Source organism: Platalea leucorodia (genome assembly GCF_965183815.1).
Source record: "Platalea leucorodia genome assembly, chromosome: W".
NCBI classification, from domain to species: domain Eukaryota; kingdom Metazoa; phylum Chordata; class Aves; order Pelecaniformes; family Threskiornithidae; genus Platalea; species Platalea leucorodia.
Window position 1 is genome coordinate 3,075,762 of NC_138859.1, and position 14,241 is coordinate 3,090,002.

The 14,241-nt window shown below is 57.7% G+C and overlaps 2 protein-coding genes across 2 annotated transcripts in view; one reads left to right on the forward strand and one right to left on the reverse strand.

Annotated features, from left to right (window-relative positions):
• Positions 1-381: 381 nt before the first annotated feature.
• LOC309601614 (docking protein 2-like) lies at positions 382-5,706 on the reverse strand. The gene is made up of 5 exons (XM_082334750.1): positions 5,517-5,706; positions 3,955-4,251; positions 3,735-3,843; positions 3,142-3,323; positions 382-3,070 (listed from the first exon to the last, which is right to left on the reverse strand). The coding sequence occupies exons 1-5, from the start codon at positions 5,577-5,579 to the stop codon at positions 2,168-2,170; spliced, it is 1,554 nt and encodes a 517-aa protein (XP_082190876.1). The 5' UTR covers positions 5,580-5,706; the 3' UTR covers positions 382-2,167.
• A 2,098-nt stretch (positions 5,707-7,804) lies between these two features.
• The window catches only part of LOC309602019 (exportin-7), a 49,927-nt gene continuing 43,490 nt past the window's right edge, over positions 7,805-14,241 (forward strand). The window contains exon 1 of the mRNA XM_082335303.1: positions 7,805-7,888. Coding sequence (XP_082191429.1) covers positions 7,871-7,888 — 18 coding nt within the window. The 5' untranslated portion in view covers positions 7,805-7,870. The remainder of the gene's footprint in view (positions 7,889-14,241) is intronic.

Genomic DNA, 14,241 nt, shown 5'->3' on the forward strand with positions numbered 1-14,241 from the left:
CTCCCATGCTCCACGCTCTTCCTTCATCCGACATTCGCTCACTGGAAAAAACTGCTAGAGACTTGGGTTTTATTTTTTTTTTTACCAGTTTGAGGTGTTTCTGCGCAGGGAGCAGCCCTGTGCCCTGCGTGAGCCCGGCCAGGGCAGGCAGCGGAGCCTGCACAAGGGGAGCACGGCTGCCGGGGACCTGTTTGTTTCCCGGCCCCTTCAATTCAACATGTGATAGATAGATTGATACGGAGCTTTAATCAGTGTAACATATAAAGCACTTAATTTGCCTTATTAAAAGTCTGCACTTTGGATTTTCAGGATCCAGGAAATTAACTCAAGCACCTAAGCATTTATTTGATTGAAAGAGATTATAAATAATTCATGCCTTTTCTTTGCCTTCAGTGGCAGACCTGCCGGGGTGGTGGGGGACCGGCAGCGGTTCCTGAGGTCCCTCCGTGGTGGTGATGGAGCCGGTGTGCCCCGGAGATGGCCCGTCCAGGGTGATGGGCACCGATGGAGCCTGGGGCAGCCCTGGGAGACCGTTGTGTGCTGGGGGACCATTAACAGATGGGGAACTGGGGCCAGTGCCTCTCACCGTGCCCGGACGAGGGGCTGGATGTCCCCTGGCAAGGGCTGGATGTCCCCTAGCAAGGGCTGTGCAGGGCTGGAGGTGGCCGGGAGGAGGAAGAGGAGCAGGCTGACCCAGAGCAAGTCAGGCTGTCTCAGGCCATGTACTGGTCTCACTGTACTGGGAGGAGAAGAGCCAGCCACAAAAATCACCATGACAATAAAGCTGAGTTTTTCATCTATAATTCAGAGGAGCGGGAAAATGGTTTTATAAAAAAGAAAAATTAAAAATAAAAACGTGGCTGAGATAGTAGAAATTTATGCCACTGTTCTTGCTGAGCAAGGATGTGCCGTGACCTCCAGGCAGGCACGGCACCCAGCCCCGGCCGCGACGCTGGCTGCTGGGGCTGGGGGCTGCGTGTGGCTGCGGTGCCGTCCCAGCAAGGCTGAGCGGGCAAAAAGAAATCTGCAGGCGGGGTGTGTTTGCTGGGCAAGCTGTGCATCGCCTGGTGGCCTTTGAGGTGTGGGGTGTGCAGCCCCAGGGCAGTGCATCGCCAGCCAGCCCCTGTAGCATGGGCTGAGCATCCCAGGCCATGCATCGTTTGGCTGCATCTCGCAGTGTGGGATGTGCATCCCTGGGGGTGTGCATCACCAACCAGCATGGGCTGAGCATCCCGCAGCCAGGCATCATCCAGCTGCATCTCGTGGTGTGGGATGTGCATCCCTGGGGGTGTGCATCACCAACCAGCATGGGCTGAGCATCCCGCAGCCAGGCATCATCCAGCTGCATCTCGTGGTGTGGGATGTGCATCCCTGGAGTGTGCATCACCAACAAGCACGTGCTGAGCATCCCGGGGCCGGGCATTGTCCGGCTGCATCTTGTGGTGTAGGATGTGCATCCCTGGGGGTGTGCATCACCAACCAGCACGTGCTGAGCATCCCGGGGCCATGCATTGTCCAGCTGCATCTCGTGGTGTGGGATGTGCATCCCTGGGGGTGTGCATCACCAACAAGCACGTGCTGAGCATCCCGGGGCCGGGCATCGTCCGGCTGCATCTCGTGGTGTGGGATGTGCATCCCTGGAGTGTGCATCACCAACAAGCACGTGCTGAGCATCCCGGGGCCGGGCATCATCCGGCTGCATCTCGCGGTGTGGGCCGCGCATCCCTAGGGATGTGCATGGGGGTCCGCAGCACGTAGAGCTGGGGTTCCCAAGATTTGACTGGGCGAGGAGCGGGGGGGCTTGGGGTTCTGTCCGCAGGAACCCCCGAGGCTGCGGGGTGCGAGCCGGGGGTGCTGGAAAGGCCGGAGCGGAGCAGCGGAGGGGCTGCGGTGGGGACCCTGCCCGGCCGCTGCCTGCCCTGCCCGTCCGGCGGGCGCACACTGCCCTCCAGCGGGCGCATCCCGGCTGCCGGCTCCGCAGCTGGCCAGATGTGCCCCGCCGCTCCGGAGGGATGCCCGGGCGGAGGGGAGCGTTTCACCCCCTTCAGCCATGGGTGCGCTGAGCTGGGGGGGGTCTCAGCTCTGTCAGGATGGGGGGATGGCGGGCTGGGGGGGGCTGCCAGCCGCGGGATGGGGTGGGGTGTCCTCCTCTCCTTCCCCATCCCGCTCACTGCAGGTTCCTCTTCTTTGCAAACTTGAGGCCCACATTGTCATACTCGGTATCCCCCAGCCACTCCTTGCCCTGCAGCAGGAAGGGCTGCCGGAGAGGGACGGGTCTCTTGGGCACCGCGTAGTCGTCCCGCTGCGGGTTGTAGGGGTACTCGTGCCCGGCGGGCTCCTCCGGGGCCGCCTGCAGCCTCCATGCCTCTCCCTTCACCTCCTCGGGCTCATCGTAGACGATGTAGGTGGACAGACCCTCGGGCTCGTCGTAGATGTGGTCGGGCTTGGTGGCGGTGGGGCACGGCAGGGGCTGCTTGCCCGTTTGCCCCCCTGCCTCCCCGATGCTGTCGTAGAAGGGGTCGGGGAAATTCTTGGGGCAATGGGCCAAGCTGCTGAACTTGTGAGTCACGAAGGCCTTGGCAATGGTGTCGAAGGGGACGGCGTACTCGGATTCGACGGCTGCCTTGGCCGGAGCATCCTGCCTCCAGCCCTTCTCCAGCACCGGGGGTTTTCTGCGGTGGAGGGAGTTGCAGGGCTTGGTGTAGGGGCACTCGGCACCACGGGAGGGCAGGAAGGCACCCGATGGCTCCCCGGTCCCGGGGGAGCTGCTGGGGGCCATCACGGGCTTGGCTTTTGGCACCTTCCCCTCCCAGGTGGGCTCCAGCGAGAGGCACTTGGTGCCACCGGTCTCCTCATGCCCCTGTGCCCAGCTGGACATCTTGGTGTGGCCGAGCGGCCGGGAGGCATCGTCCCCGGGGCCACCCCGCCATGGCTCCTCAGCCCCCCGACCCCGATGCATGTTGATGGCCGACTCGATCGCCTGGAAGATCTCGTTGCCTTGCCTGGTCTCAAACTCAAAGTTGCCTTCTCCAGATGTGCAGCGCCGGCCGGCCTCGAAGGAGAAGGTCACCTGGGGAGGGACAGGATCAGGTCCCCGTGCCACAGCCCACCACCAGCCCACCCTTCCCAGATCCCACCTACCTTATCCCGCCCAAAGCGCCGCAGGAAGCGGTAGGGCCAGCTGTAGAGGATCTCCAAGGTCTGGAAATCCCGCAGCTCCAGCACCTCCTCGCCAGCTCGCAGGATGCAGCGGCCCCAGAGCCGGCAGCGCTCAGAGGACTCGGTGGCCCTCACCATCACCTCGAACGCCTGCTCCAAGCCGCCTGGGGACGGAGAAGGGTGGTATTTGACACATGCAGGGAGCAGAGCTTGCTGCAAGAGCAGAGTTGCGTCTCCCACCACAGAGAGTTGCCGTGGGGCTCATGACTCCCCGCAGCCGGGGCGGCGGGGAAGTGGCGTCCGGCTGATAAGGGCTCGAGGGCTCCGGCTGCGCGGGAGCAGCCTGATAGCGCAGCGAAACCCAGCCCTGCCAAACCGCAGAGCAGGAAGAGGCTATTTCGGGAGGAGACTTTCCACCATGCAGCCTGCACGTAGCCGAGGCGGGGGCTGCTCCCTGGCGCAAAACAGGCCAAGGTGCCTCGGGAAGGGGGCTGATGAGATGCTGTGGGATGTGCGCTGCCTCCGGTGCAAGCAAACCCAGCTCCACTGCACCTTCCCCACCTCCTGGTGCCTACCTTTGCCCCGGGAGCTGTAGAGGGAGTTTTCCTCCATGGAGAACCCGCTGTCGGTGCCCAGTGAGCTCTGCTGGCCATCCTTGCCTGCTGCCTGCTCCTCCCTGCTCCTCTGCCCGGGAAAGAGCAGCGGGTGAGCGAGGGCAGAGTACAGCATCCCCCCAGCCTCCCCCGTTGCAGCAAACCCCCGGGATTCCCCCAGTTATCCCTGTCCAGTGCATACCGGGAAAGCCAGCTCGCACAGCTTCTGGATCCAGCTGGCCACCTCGGTGCCATCAGTGGCCAGGAGGTACCGCTTGTCAGTGGTCTCCAGCAGGAAGGGGACCGTCTCCTTGGGGCAGCCAGCATCACCGCTCGCCTCCACCACATGCACGCAGTCGCTCAGCTTGACCAGCCGCTTGCTGCCCTCGCCTTTCCGCAGCTTCTCGGCGGCCGGCGGCGCCGAGCCCTCGAAGAGCTCCAGGCGGGCGGTGGAGCAGGAGCTTTCCCGGTACAAGACGCCCCAGAACTTCTTCCATTTCTGCCGTGGGGAGAAGGAGTGAGGGGAGTGAAAATCCAGCATTGGCCAGCTCCGCTTTCACCCTTCCAGGGGTTTTTATCCCTTTGGGATCATGCATGATCCCAGGGCAGGACATTGGAGTGAACCCCTCCAGGGTCCAGGCAGGGACTCACACCCTCGCCCAGGAGGGCTGGCCAAAGCGGAGGGTGAGGTAAACTGATAAAGGATAAAAAAAGGATCCCTGACACACAGCATAGCTGGCAGCCTGTCTTTTCCAGCCGGGAAAGACACCGGCAGCACCGCAGCGTCACCCAGCACCGGGATCCATCCCACGCCTCCCCCACCCTGCAGCACCCCAAAGCCGTGCCGACGGCCCCGCGCTGCCCAAGGACTTTCAGCTCCTCATTCCCTCCATCTTCCCCAAAACCACCAACTTTCGAAGCGATTCCCGACTCGCCCTCCAAGAAGGCAGCAATTCACGGCATATCCTGCGTGGGAGGCACTGGCTGTGGCGGTGGCGGAGGGGAAGCGGTGGGAGAGGAAGTCTTGCACCGAAATCAGAGCATCCTCCGCGGCGGCTCCCTGCACCGGGGACCTGCCGGGCCCGGCAGGCTTTGCCGAAACACAGCATGCTTTTGTCGGGTTGCATTTCTGGGACCCGCCGTGGGGATGGCCTCTGCCTCACCCTCTGCCATCGCAGGCACTGTGCATGGCAGCAGCTGCCTTGCTGCAGGAAGGCGATGCCCTGCCTGCCGCCCTGCCTGCCGCCCTGCCTGCTGCCCTGCCTGCCATGCTCTGCCTTGCACCCACCCTGCCCGCGGCATTTTGAGCCCCTGCGGAGAGTGGCTGTGGGGAGCAAGGCTCAGCTCTGCCTCTTGCCCAGGCTCGGAGCTGGAGACGCCCAGGCCGCTCCTTCCCCTTCTTGCACAAGAGCGGTGTCGGCGGGAGCTGTTGCTAAACCCCAGCCATTATCAGCCACTGAAGCAACGAGGCTCCGGGGGTTGCATCCGTTTGTGCCGTGGCTCTGGCCTGCTTTGCAGAGCCTCTGCCGGGGGGGGCCTGTTGGGGGGGGGTCTCTTTGCAATGTGTCCCCAGCGCCTTCCATCCCCCTGCCCATCCCCATCAGCCCGACGTGCTGGCGGAGAGCCGATGGATGATTGGGGAGCCAACAGGTGGGAGTATCCCATTCGCTTCGGATGCAACCCCCCTGTACCCCCACATCCACCCCAGCCGAGTCCCCCATGGGTCTTCCCTGGGGACGAAGCAGTCCCCCGCCACCTCCTCACCTTCCCGAAGGTCTGCTGCAGCTGGAGGTAGAGCACGCCCTGCTTCACCACTGCCTCCTCCATCCTCCAGCCACCAGCATCTTCCTGCGCTGCCCCTCCGCCGCCGTCCCCCCCTGCCCCGCAGCTCCGGGAGGGTCCTGTCCCGGCTGCGTGCTCCTGCCCTGCCGCAGCGCTGCCGTCGCGATGGGTCGTGCCGTCTCAGCATGTGACGTGCGGTCGGGCTCTTCTGTTTCCTATACTCACGCGGCGTGGGCTCTGGCTTCCTGCGCCTGTGAACTTACCATAAAGGGCAGCCGGCGCCCGGCAGCCCTGCCACGGCTGTGCCTCAGTTTCCTTCTCTGTGAAATGGGTCTAGAGGCAGCTCCGAGGGCTTCCCTGTTGGGGTAATGACCCCCCAGCTCTGCTGGTCTGTCTGCTCCCAGGCATCGCCCACTATTCCAGCCCAAACCAGTGCTCCCAGTAAGGGCGGCGCAGCCCCCGGCCCCGAAACTGGCCACGATGCAGCTGGGAAGGGGGTGAGGGGGTGAGCTGGGGAAGGCAACAGCATGACACGGAGGAGGGAGGAAGAGGTTTGAGGCTGTGAGCAGCGCCGGGGCGTTGTTTGGTGCCCAGACCTGTGGGATGGGGACAGGAACCGGGACAGGGACAGGAACACGGACGGGGACGGAGATGGCAGGGGCTGGATGGGGAGCTGGGCTGGTGGAGCTCTGCGGGGTGCAGCTGTGGGGGGATCCAGAGCACCGCAGCCCTCGGTGCATGGGCACCCGACAGCGGTGGGCACCCGTGGGCACCTCAAGCTTCATCCTCAGGCCAGCAGAGGCCCCCATGTCTGCAGCCCCCCCCCGTGCAGGGTCACCCACTACAAAGGAGCACCCAAGGGTGCCAGGGCTGGGTGCCTGGTCGCAGCTGGGCCGGTGGCACAGAGGCTGAACCGGCACCGCACAGCCCTGGCTGCCGCCTCGGCATGGGGCCAGGGCTGGCGGGGGCACGAGGTGTGCCCCTGGCTGGGGTAACTGGGAGCACTGACACAGGGGCTGGGGTAACTGGGAGCACTGGTGCAGGGGTTGCTGGGAGCACTGACACAGGGGCTGGGGTAACTGGGAGCACTGGTGCAGGGGTTGCTGGGAGCACTGACACAGGGGCTGGGGTAACTGGGAGCACTGGTGCAGGGGTTGCTGGGAGCACTGACACAGGGGCTGGGGTAACTGGGAGCACTGGTGCAGGGGTTGCTGGGAGCACTGACACAGGGGCTGGGGTAACTGGGAGCACTGGTGCAGGGGTTGCTGGGGCACTGGTGCTGCGCTGGGGTAACTGGAGGCCACTCGTGCAAGGAACTGGGTGCACCAGAAGCACTTGTGCAGGAAAGTGGGAGCACTGGTGTCAGGCACTGGGAGCACCGGTGCCAGGCACTGGGAGCACCAGAAGCACTGGTGCAGGAAACTGGGAGCACTGGTGCTGGGCACTGGGAGCACCAGAAGCACTGGGAGCACCAGAAGCACTGGTGCTGGTCACTGGGAGCACCAGAAGCACTGGTGCTGGGCACTGGGAGCACCAGAAGCACTGGGAGCACTGGTGCTGGGCACTGGGAGCACCAGAAGCACTGGGAGCACCAGAAGCACTGGGAGCACCGGTGCCGGGCACTGGGAGCACCAGAAGCACTGGGAGCACTGGTGCCGGGCACTGGGAGCACCAGAAGCACTGGTGCTGGTCACTGGGAGCACCAGAAGCACTGGGAGCACCAGTGCCGAGCACTGGGAGCACCAGAAGCACTGGGAGCACTGGTGCCGGGCACTGGGAGCACCAGAAGCACTGTTGCGGGACACTGGGAGCACCAGAAGCACTGGGAGCACCAGTGCCGAGCACTGGGAGCACCAGAAGCACTGGGAGCACTGGTGCCGGGCACTGGGAGCACCAGAAGCACTGTTGCGGGACACTGGGAGCACCAGAAGCACTGGGAGCACTGGTGCAGGGGCTGCTGGGGCACGAGGCTTGTCCCTGGCTGGGGTAACCGGGGACCCCCGGTGCTAGGAACTGGGGCCACTGTTGCCGGGCACTGGGAGCACTGGTTCGAGACACTGGGGGCTCTGGAAACGGGGGGAAGAGGGGGGACGCGGGGGTGCCCCCGGCGGCGCGGCCCCTTTAAGCGCCATGTCAACAAAGCCCGCCCCTCCCTCCGCTGCCGTCGTGACGTCACGCGCGCCGCAGCGGGCGCGCGGCGGGGCGGGGGGCGGGGCCGTCGGGTGGGCGCAGGCGCGGCGGGGGCCGTGGCGCAGGCGCGCGGGCGGGCGGGGGGCGGGCGCGTGCCGGGCCCGGCGGAGGCGGAGGCGGAGGGAGCGGAGCATGAATGGAGCAAAATGGCGGATCATGTGCAGGTGAGGGGGGGCCGCGCCGCCGGGCCGCCCGCGGGGCCGGGGGGGACGCGCCTCCCCTCCCCTCCGCTCTCCGCCCGGCCTGCCGCGGGGCCGGGCCTCGGCGGGGGAGCGGGTAGGCCCGGCCCGGCCCGGCCCGGCCCGGCGCGGTGAGGCCAGGCCCCGGTTGGGCCCGGCCCGGCGCGGCGGGGGTGGCAGCGGGCCCGCAGGCCCCGCGGTGGAGGTGCCGCCGCCGCCGTTGCTCCCCGTTTCCCCCCCGCGGCCCCGGCCTTTCTCCGCCTGCGGGCCGGGCGGCGGCGGGGCGCGGGCACCGGCCTGGTGGGCGCGGGGGCGAGCGGCCTGGCTGGGCCGGCGGCGCGGCCCCCCCCCCCGCCTCCCCGGGCGGCGTTGGCCGGCGAGCCCCGGCCGGCTCCGGCCTTTGACGTGTGTCACCGCCGGGCCGGCCCGGCCTCCCCGGGGGCGAAGGGCCGCCGGCAGGGCGAATTCACCGGGGGAGGTTGGCTGCAGCCGCCGGTGTTTACCGGCTGAGCGGCCTTCGCCTCCTCCCGCCGCCGCTGTGGAGTTTTCTAGCAACGCCGGTAGCAAACGTTTGGGGAAGGGAAACTCGGATCCTCCCCTCCTCTTGGAACCGAAGAGCCGGCTCCGCTCCCGCACCCCCGGCTGCCGAAGCCCCGGCTCCCCCCCTCCTCTCCCGGTGTCTCTGCGGGAGCCCGGCCCCTGCAGCCGCCGTCCCTCGCCCCAGCTTTGGGGTTTGCATCCTTGCTTTTTCCAGCCGCGTTTGTTTTATTTTCCAGCTGCCAGGGAGACTCGGCGTTTAGGTAAACTGTTTCGGTTGGCGTTAAAAACAAAACCCTGCGTGGATAAGCGCGTTACTGTCGTGGACGGGAGCCGGGAGGCAAACCCAAGGTGACGGTGGCTTTAAGCAAGTCAGGTTTGCATGGTAGGATGGGAAACCCTCTGAAGAGTCGGTGCTGTCACTGACAGAAAAATTAAAAATAGGTACCGCTGAGGAAACGGCGAGGTTTTTTTGCATAATATTGTAGTTGAACTTGCGCAGGATTTGCATGATGTCCAAAAGACTGGCTGAACTGTAATGGCACTGGTAGTTACATATTATCTATGCAACTTTTAAATAAATATATTCTTCACATGATACCCTTGTGAACCACAAGGGTGAGCAGTTTATTAACTCTGAACAGAGCCGTGCAGCTCTCAGGTTGTCTGGCAAGGTTGCTGGCAAATGTCTCTTGGGTAATCTCAGGGGAGGAGAGGAATTACTGCATTATTAAACAATTCACAGGCTCTAAATTTACTGAAGAAACTCTGAATTTGTTTGCTGTGGGTCGAGCCCTACCTTTCAAACTTAGCTGGCGAGCCTGGGGCTTGACACTGAAGAGGGGTGAAAGAGCTGCTCTTGTTGCTTTGAAACTGTGCTTCGTCCCCTGCTTTTCTTTGTTAAATATTGAATTGAGCAAATGGAAGTTTGAGCTGTAAGAATGGGGTTGCAATTGCTGTGTTCGACTTGGTTAGTTAAAGTTTAACGTCAGAGGCTTGGAAGATGTTCCACTCGGAGGAAAACTGATTTGCAAATACGGTTAAGGCACCTGCAGCTTGGTGCAGTTCCTGTACAGGACAAATATAGCTAACAAAATTGTTATGTACTGTAACTGGATGGGGTTTGCTCGCTTTTTATTGTCTCTTTTTTTTCTTCTCTCTGCTCCAGGTAAAGGCATTAAGCGGTAGCTCTGAGGAGCTTTCCTTCAGAAAGGAGAGCGCGAGGTTCCCTTCAAAACTGGTTGTGGATTTTTGTGGCTGGAGGAAGTAGTGGTTTTTATGAACAGATTAAATTTTGGTGAGAAGTCTTTCCATAGCCCGAAACGCCAGTCTTTTGGACATAAGATTTGAGCAAAGTTGCACAGGCTCCCCTATCAAACATCATGTTCGTTTAACAGAACGGTTATTGAGTTAGCCGGCGTCACGGGGAGATGTTGACTGTCAGTGTGAATAATTGAGAGAGTTGTTTTTATGGCATATGCTGTGGGAGTTGGTCCTGTTTTAATGGGAACAAGGATTTGCAAATAAATACTGGCTGTCAAAAGCCGTGCAGAGTTTAGCAGGTTAGTAAAGTCTTGCTGCTGCTGCTTCGTGGGAGCTTTGGTTTGGGTGTTACTTGTTCGCAGTGGAACTTTCTGGAGTGGTACCTGGTGTGCTAATATGTGATGAAGCACAAAAACATTTTTTAATAGACTACGTCTGTGCTGAAGTTATTTACTTTACAATATGGAGCAACAGAAAAGATAAAAACAAACTTCTAAGGCCATAATGAAAGAGAATATCATGTTCTCGTCTTTAAAAAATAGACGTTATGCAAATTGTGAGTGAGCCCACCAGTTTTGTTGGTGGGAATTGTGTAGTTGAAGCTGGCTGTGGTGCTTTCCTGTGGAGCAGCTCTTCAAGGGGGGACTGTTCAGCGTCTGGAAACAAAGGGTGCAGTGATACTGATACAGGAGCAGAGAGGATCAGATGATTTTGTGTGGCTGAAAAGAAGTCCTACGGGCTTAAAACAAATCAATGTACACCAACTTTTCCACTTCTCAAAAAGCTCATAACGACCTTGTTTTGAATTAATATTTCTGTCTGTTCCAAGTCTTGTAAGCATCATGTAAACTTGCTGACGGTAGAGACAGAGGAAAGCAGGGAGGATGTCACTACAGTTAGCTTTGTGGGTAAATATGAGTCCCCTTCCCCTTTTTTTCCCCTTCTTGGAAACAGATTTATGTCATCTTTGTTTTTCTTCTGCTTTCCTGGCCCCTTAGATGTTTGCTATGCTGCTATCCTAAAATGGGATGCACTTACTGAATGTGAATATTCCTGTGGGAGAACGTGTGTTGTAGGATGATGATGAATTCTGTGGCTTTCTGTATTGAATGTTTCATTTGTTTTGAATTTAAAAAAAGTCATTGCACTGATAAAGAATTGTTGTCACTTCTGCATTTATTATTGCCTGTTCTTAGTGGCTTGACTCCGAGTCGAAATGAAAGAAATTTGGGCCGGTGAGAGGTAACAAGAGAGGTGCTGAGGTGGCTAATAGAAAAAGAAGAAATCTGGCTTCTAAAAAGGAAATTGTATCTCTCTTTTTTTGCTTCCACACTATCTGATTTTAGGTTCAGGACTGGGTGTTTCAAATCCCAGAGATTGGCACTGAGTTTTCCATCTTTTTACCTGTTAAGTGAGCTGACGGTGCTTTGCTCCAAGCTGGAAAACTTCCACGTTTGGAGCAGTTGTGTGTTTGTGCAGGTTTAGGAGTTCTTCTGAGGCCTCCAGATGCCCTGGGTGGGCTGCAGACAAAAGCGCCTTCTTTCATCTCAATACAGTTGCAGAGGAAGCTCAGTGGGAAAAAAAAAAATCCTATCAAAGTGTGTTTGGGTGTGCGTTCTTGTGTCACGTCCACCGCGTGTTGGTAATTCACAGAAACAGGTCGCACCGTGTGAGTGTGAGGAAGGACACGGGGTTTTTCTCACCGGTGCTGGAGGCTCCTTTGTGCCGTACTCGTGCTCTGAAGGGGACACGACTTGTTTTTTTGAGACTGTTTCCTAGGGCAATTCCTTCTCCATCCCTAATAGGACCCAATTGTTTTTTTCTTGTGTGTTTCTGTATTCTAAAGGACGTTGTTTTGGCTCAAACACAAAATCTAATTTGGCTCTAGGAATCTATAACATTCAGCTTGCTCCAGAGGAAGCCCTGGAGACTGAGATGCGTGTTTCCCATTTGATATCTCGGTAACCTTGCACTTGCTTGGTAAAAGAGTCACGATGTAGCCTGCTGCCCAACTACAAATTGCTTAGAATACTTTTTCGTTTGTTTTAGTTCAAGCTTTTACCTTCCGTGTGTCAAGCTCTAATTAAGGACTTGGGTTTATCTCGGAATAGCCCAAGGGAGTGCTCTGGACCTGGGGAGGGGGAAACACTGGTTCAACTAAAAATAGAGCTGGCAGCATTTCTTTTGCAAATTAGGCTTTTTTTTTTTTTAAGTTATGCACTTTTTTTAGACTGCGCTGTTTGGATGCTCAGCACCAAAGTTGCAGAAGCTGTTGAGAGTTGGATTTCAGCTGAAAGGTGGACGTATAGAGTTGCACTTCAGTATCTCAAGATCTCTGCAGCCAAACTTTGATGTTAAAAAAAAGTGGATGCTCCTTTTCAGCTCTGGGGACTCCACTGCCAGCAGTTTATTCCTTGTCCTCCAGCCAACATCTGGAGCGTACTTTGGAGGTCCCTTAGGCAGCAGGTAAGGTGTCCAGTACATAGGTACTGGCAGCAGACGCAGCCCACTGTGCCTCTCCTCCAGATGATGGTGTTTTGAAGCAGCCCAGATGGGAAAGGAGAAGGTGGTGGCTTCGTTGCGGGTTGTCACGCTCGTTAGCAGCCTGCTGAGAGACGGGTAAAATCCTGGCCTCGTTGAAGCCTGTGGGAGATTTTGTCACCGAATTCGGCGAGCTGGAGCTGCTCCGTGTTACGGTTACAATCCCACCCGTAATAGTTCACCCGGAGATCTCAAAACTTCTGTACAACAAAGGGGAAAGGCAAAGGTGGGTTCGGCGTGAGCTGGGTGCCTGCTACGACAGTAAAAGAAGGGCAGAGAGGAGCGGAGCGGCCAGGTCGGGGCTGTGAGCGTGCCATCGGATGGCTGGTCTCCTCTGCCTGTTTTGGCAACGGAGCTATGTTCCTCGGGTAGCCGATGCTAATACAATTAAGGAGGATTTGTTCATTTTAATCATTTTAAGAGATGCTCTGTAGCTCAAGAACTTTATTACTGTTAATAATGTCTCGTTGCCCTTGGTTTTGGGCAACGCAGTGGTGTTTTATGAATCTACAAGGCCTCAGGCCTACTAAAGCAAGGTTCAAGAAGTTACATTTTTACTACTTAAAATTGCCAGCGAAAATGTAATTTTTCTCTTCCTGCTTCTAAGCTGTGGTTTCAAGAAGGCATTTATGAATAGTTTGCGATGCTTTTCCAGCGATACAGCTGTGTGGCTTTAGTTGCAAGAATCTAGGTTTTTTTGTAAGAGTAACCAGTGTTATCTGCGTCTGAGGTTACTCTCATTTTTTCTAACATAATTTTTCTAACATAATTGTGCCGGTGCATCTTTGGCCTTTTGTGCAATAGCGATGCTGGTACCCCCGGCCCCTGCGAAGCTCTGCCCATCTTCAGCTTCAATTTGCAAGAAGCGTTTTGTTATTTCTTTGCTTTTCTAACTTGGGCACAGCTGGCTTTTTCTCAATAGTGGCTTTGCAATCTTGGAAAAGACCACCATTTTTTAGTTTGCCAGTCTCAAGCGTGGTTGGTGTAACCTCTGGAAATGTCAAACACACCGAGGTGTCGACATGCTAAGGTGTTGCTCACAGCCTTCCTATCTCTGATAGCCCTAAGTCAGAGCCCACTGATCAGGCAGTTAGCGGATGGTAGGGCCTTTCTGGCTTGCTTTGGGTTCTCCCAAAGGAGAGGAATGTAGGACTTAGACCTTCTTAGGGGGAAGAGTTTTAATTAAATGCTTCTTACACCTTCAAAGTCAGGTCAGACCGTAAGGATCTGTCACTCACCGCGTTGGTGGTTGGTGTGGCCTCATGCACACAGTTGTTGACGATGATGGTGTTCTTGTTGGTTGTTTTTAGTATGTGTTAGTTCTAACAAACTAACAAAAGGTACTGTTGGAGGATAGTTGCTAAACCACCCAGAAAACATCTCGGCAGAAGCTTGACATTTTTGTTTTTGTTTCTCATTAAGGACAAAATGTGAAGTTTATTCATGATCCCTGCTAACTCCGGTAATGGTTTGCCAGTGGGAAGCTCGTTGCCCTGGTGTGGTCAGGATAAAACATCAGCTTTACGCTCTGGTGCTTGACATCTTACATCACCCAATATTCAAAGTATGCCATCAGTAAGATCTCCATTATAAATGTGCTTTGATAGTCCGATCCTTCTCTTCCTTCTCCCCTTGCCTGTTGTCCTGCTCTGGAAATCAGTAGTTCTCCAGGCTGAAAAATGTGCTGCACTTCAGAAAAATGACATGCTACGGTTGAGTGCTGTGAACGAGAAGTATTTTTTTAGCAGCTCTTTGAGAATTTAAACTACTTTTGGGTGCAGTTGGCCAGCAATGGCACCGTGTAATGTGTTCTCCTGTCACTTATAGCTGGTCTGGCTGCGTCTTCTGCAGTTTTGCCCATGCTGCAGGTGGGCACGGGGCAGAGGAGAGCAGCGTGCCAGGCTGCCTGTCGCGCTGCAGCACCCGGAGCGGGAGCGCTGGTTAAACATTACGCTGTGTGCTCGCGGGGCTTACCAAGACTTACCTGGTACGAGCCT

Coding starts and splice junctions, on each gene's coding strand:
- LOC309601614 (XM_082334750.1), bottom strand. CDS start 5,579: ATGGAGGAGGCAGTGGTGAAGCAGGGCGTGCTCTACCTCCAGCTGCAG. Junction 3,844..3,954: donor TGTGCGAGCTGGCTTTCCCG/GTATGCACTGGA, acceptor TTTCCCGGGCAG/AGGAGCAGGGAGGAGCAGGC. Junction 3,324..3,734: donor CTACAGCTCCCGGGGCAAAG/GTAGGCACCAGG, acceptor CTCCGTCCCCAG/GCGGCTTGGAGCAGGCGTTC.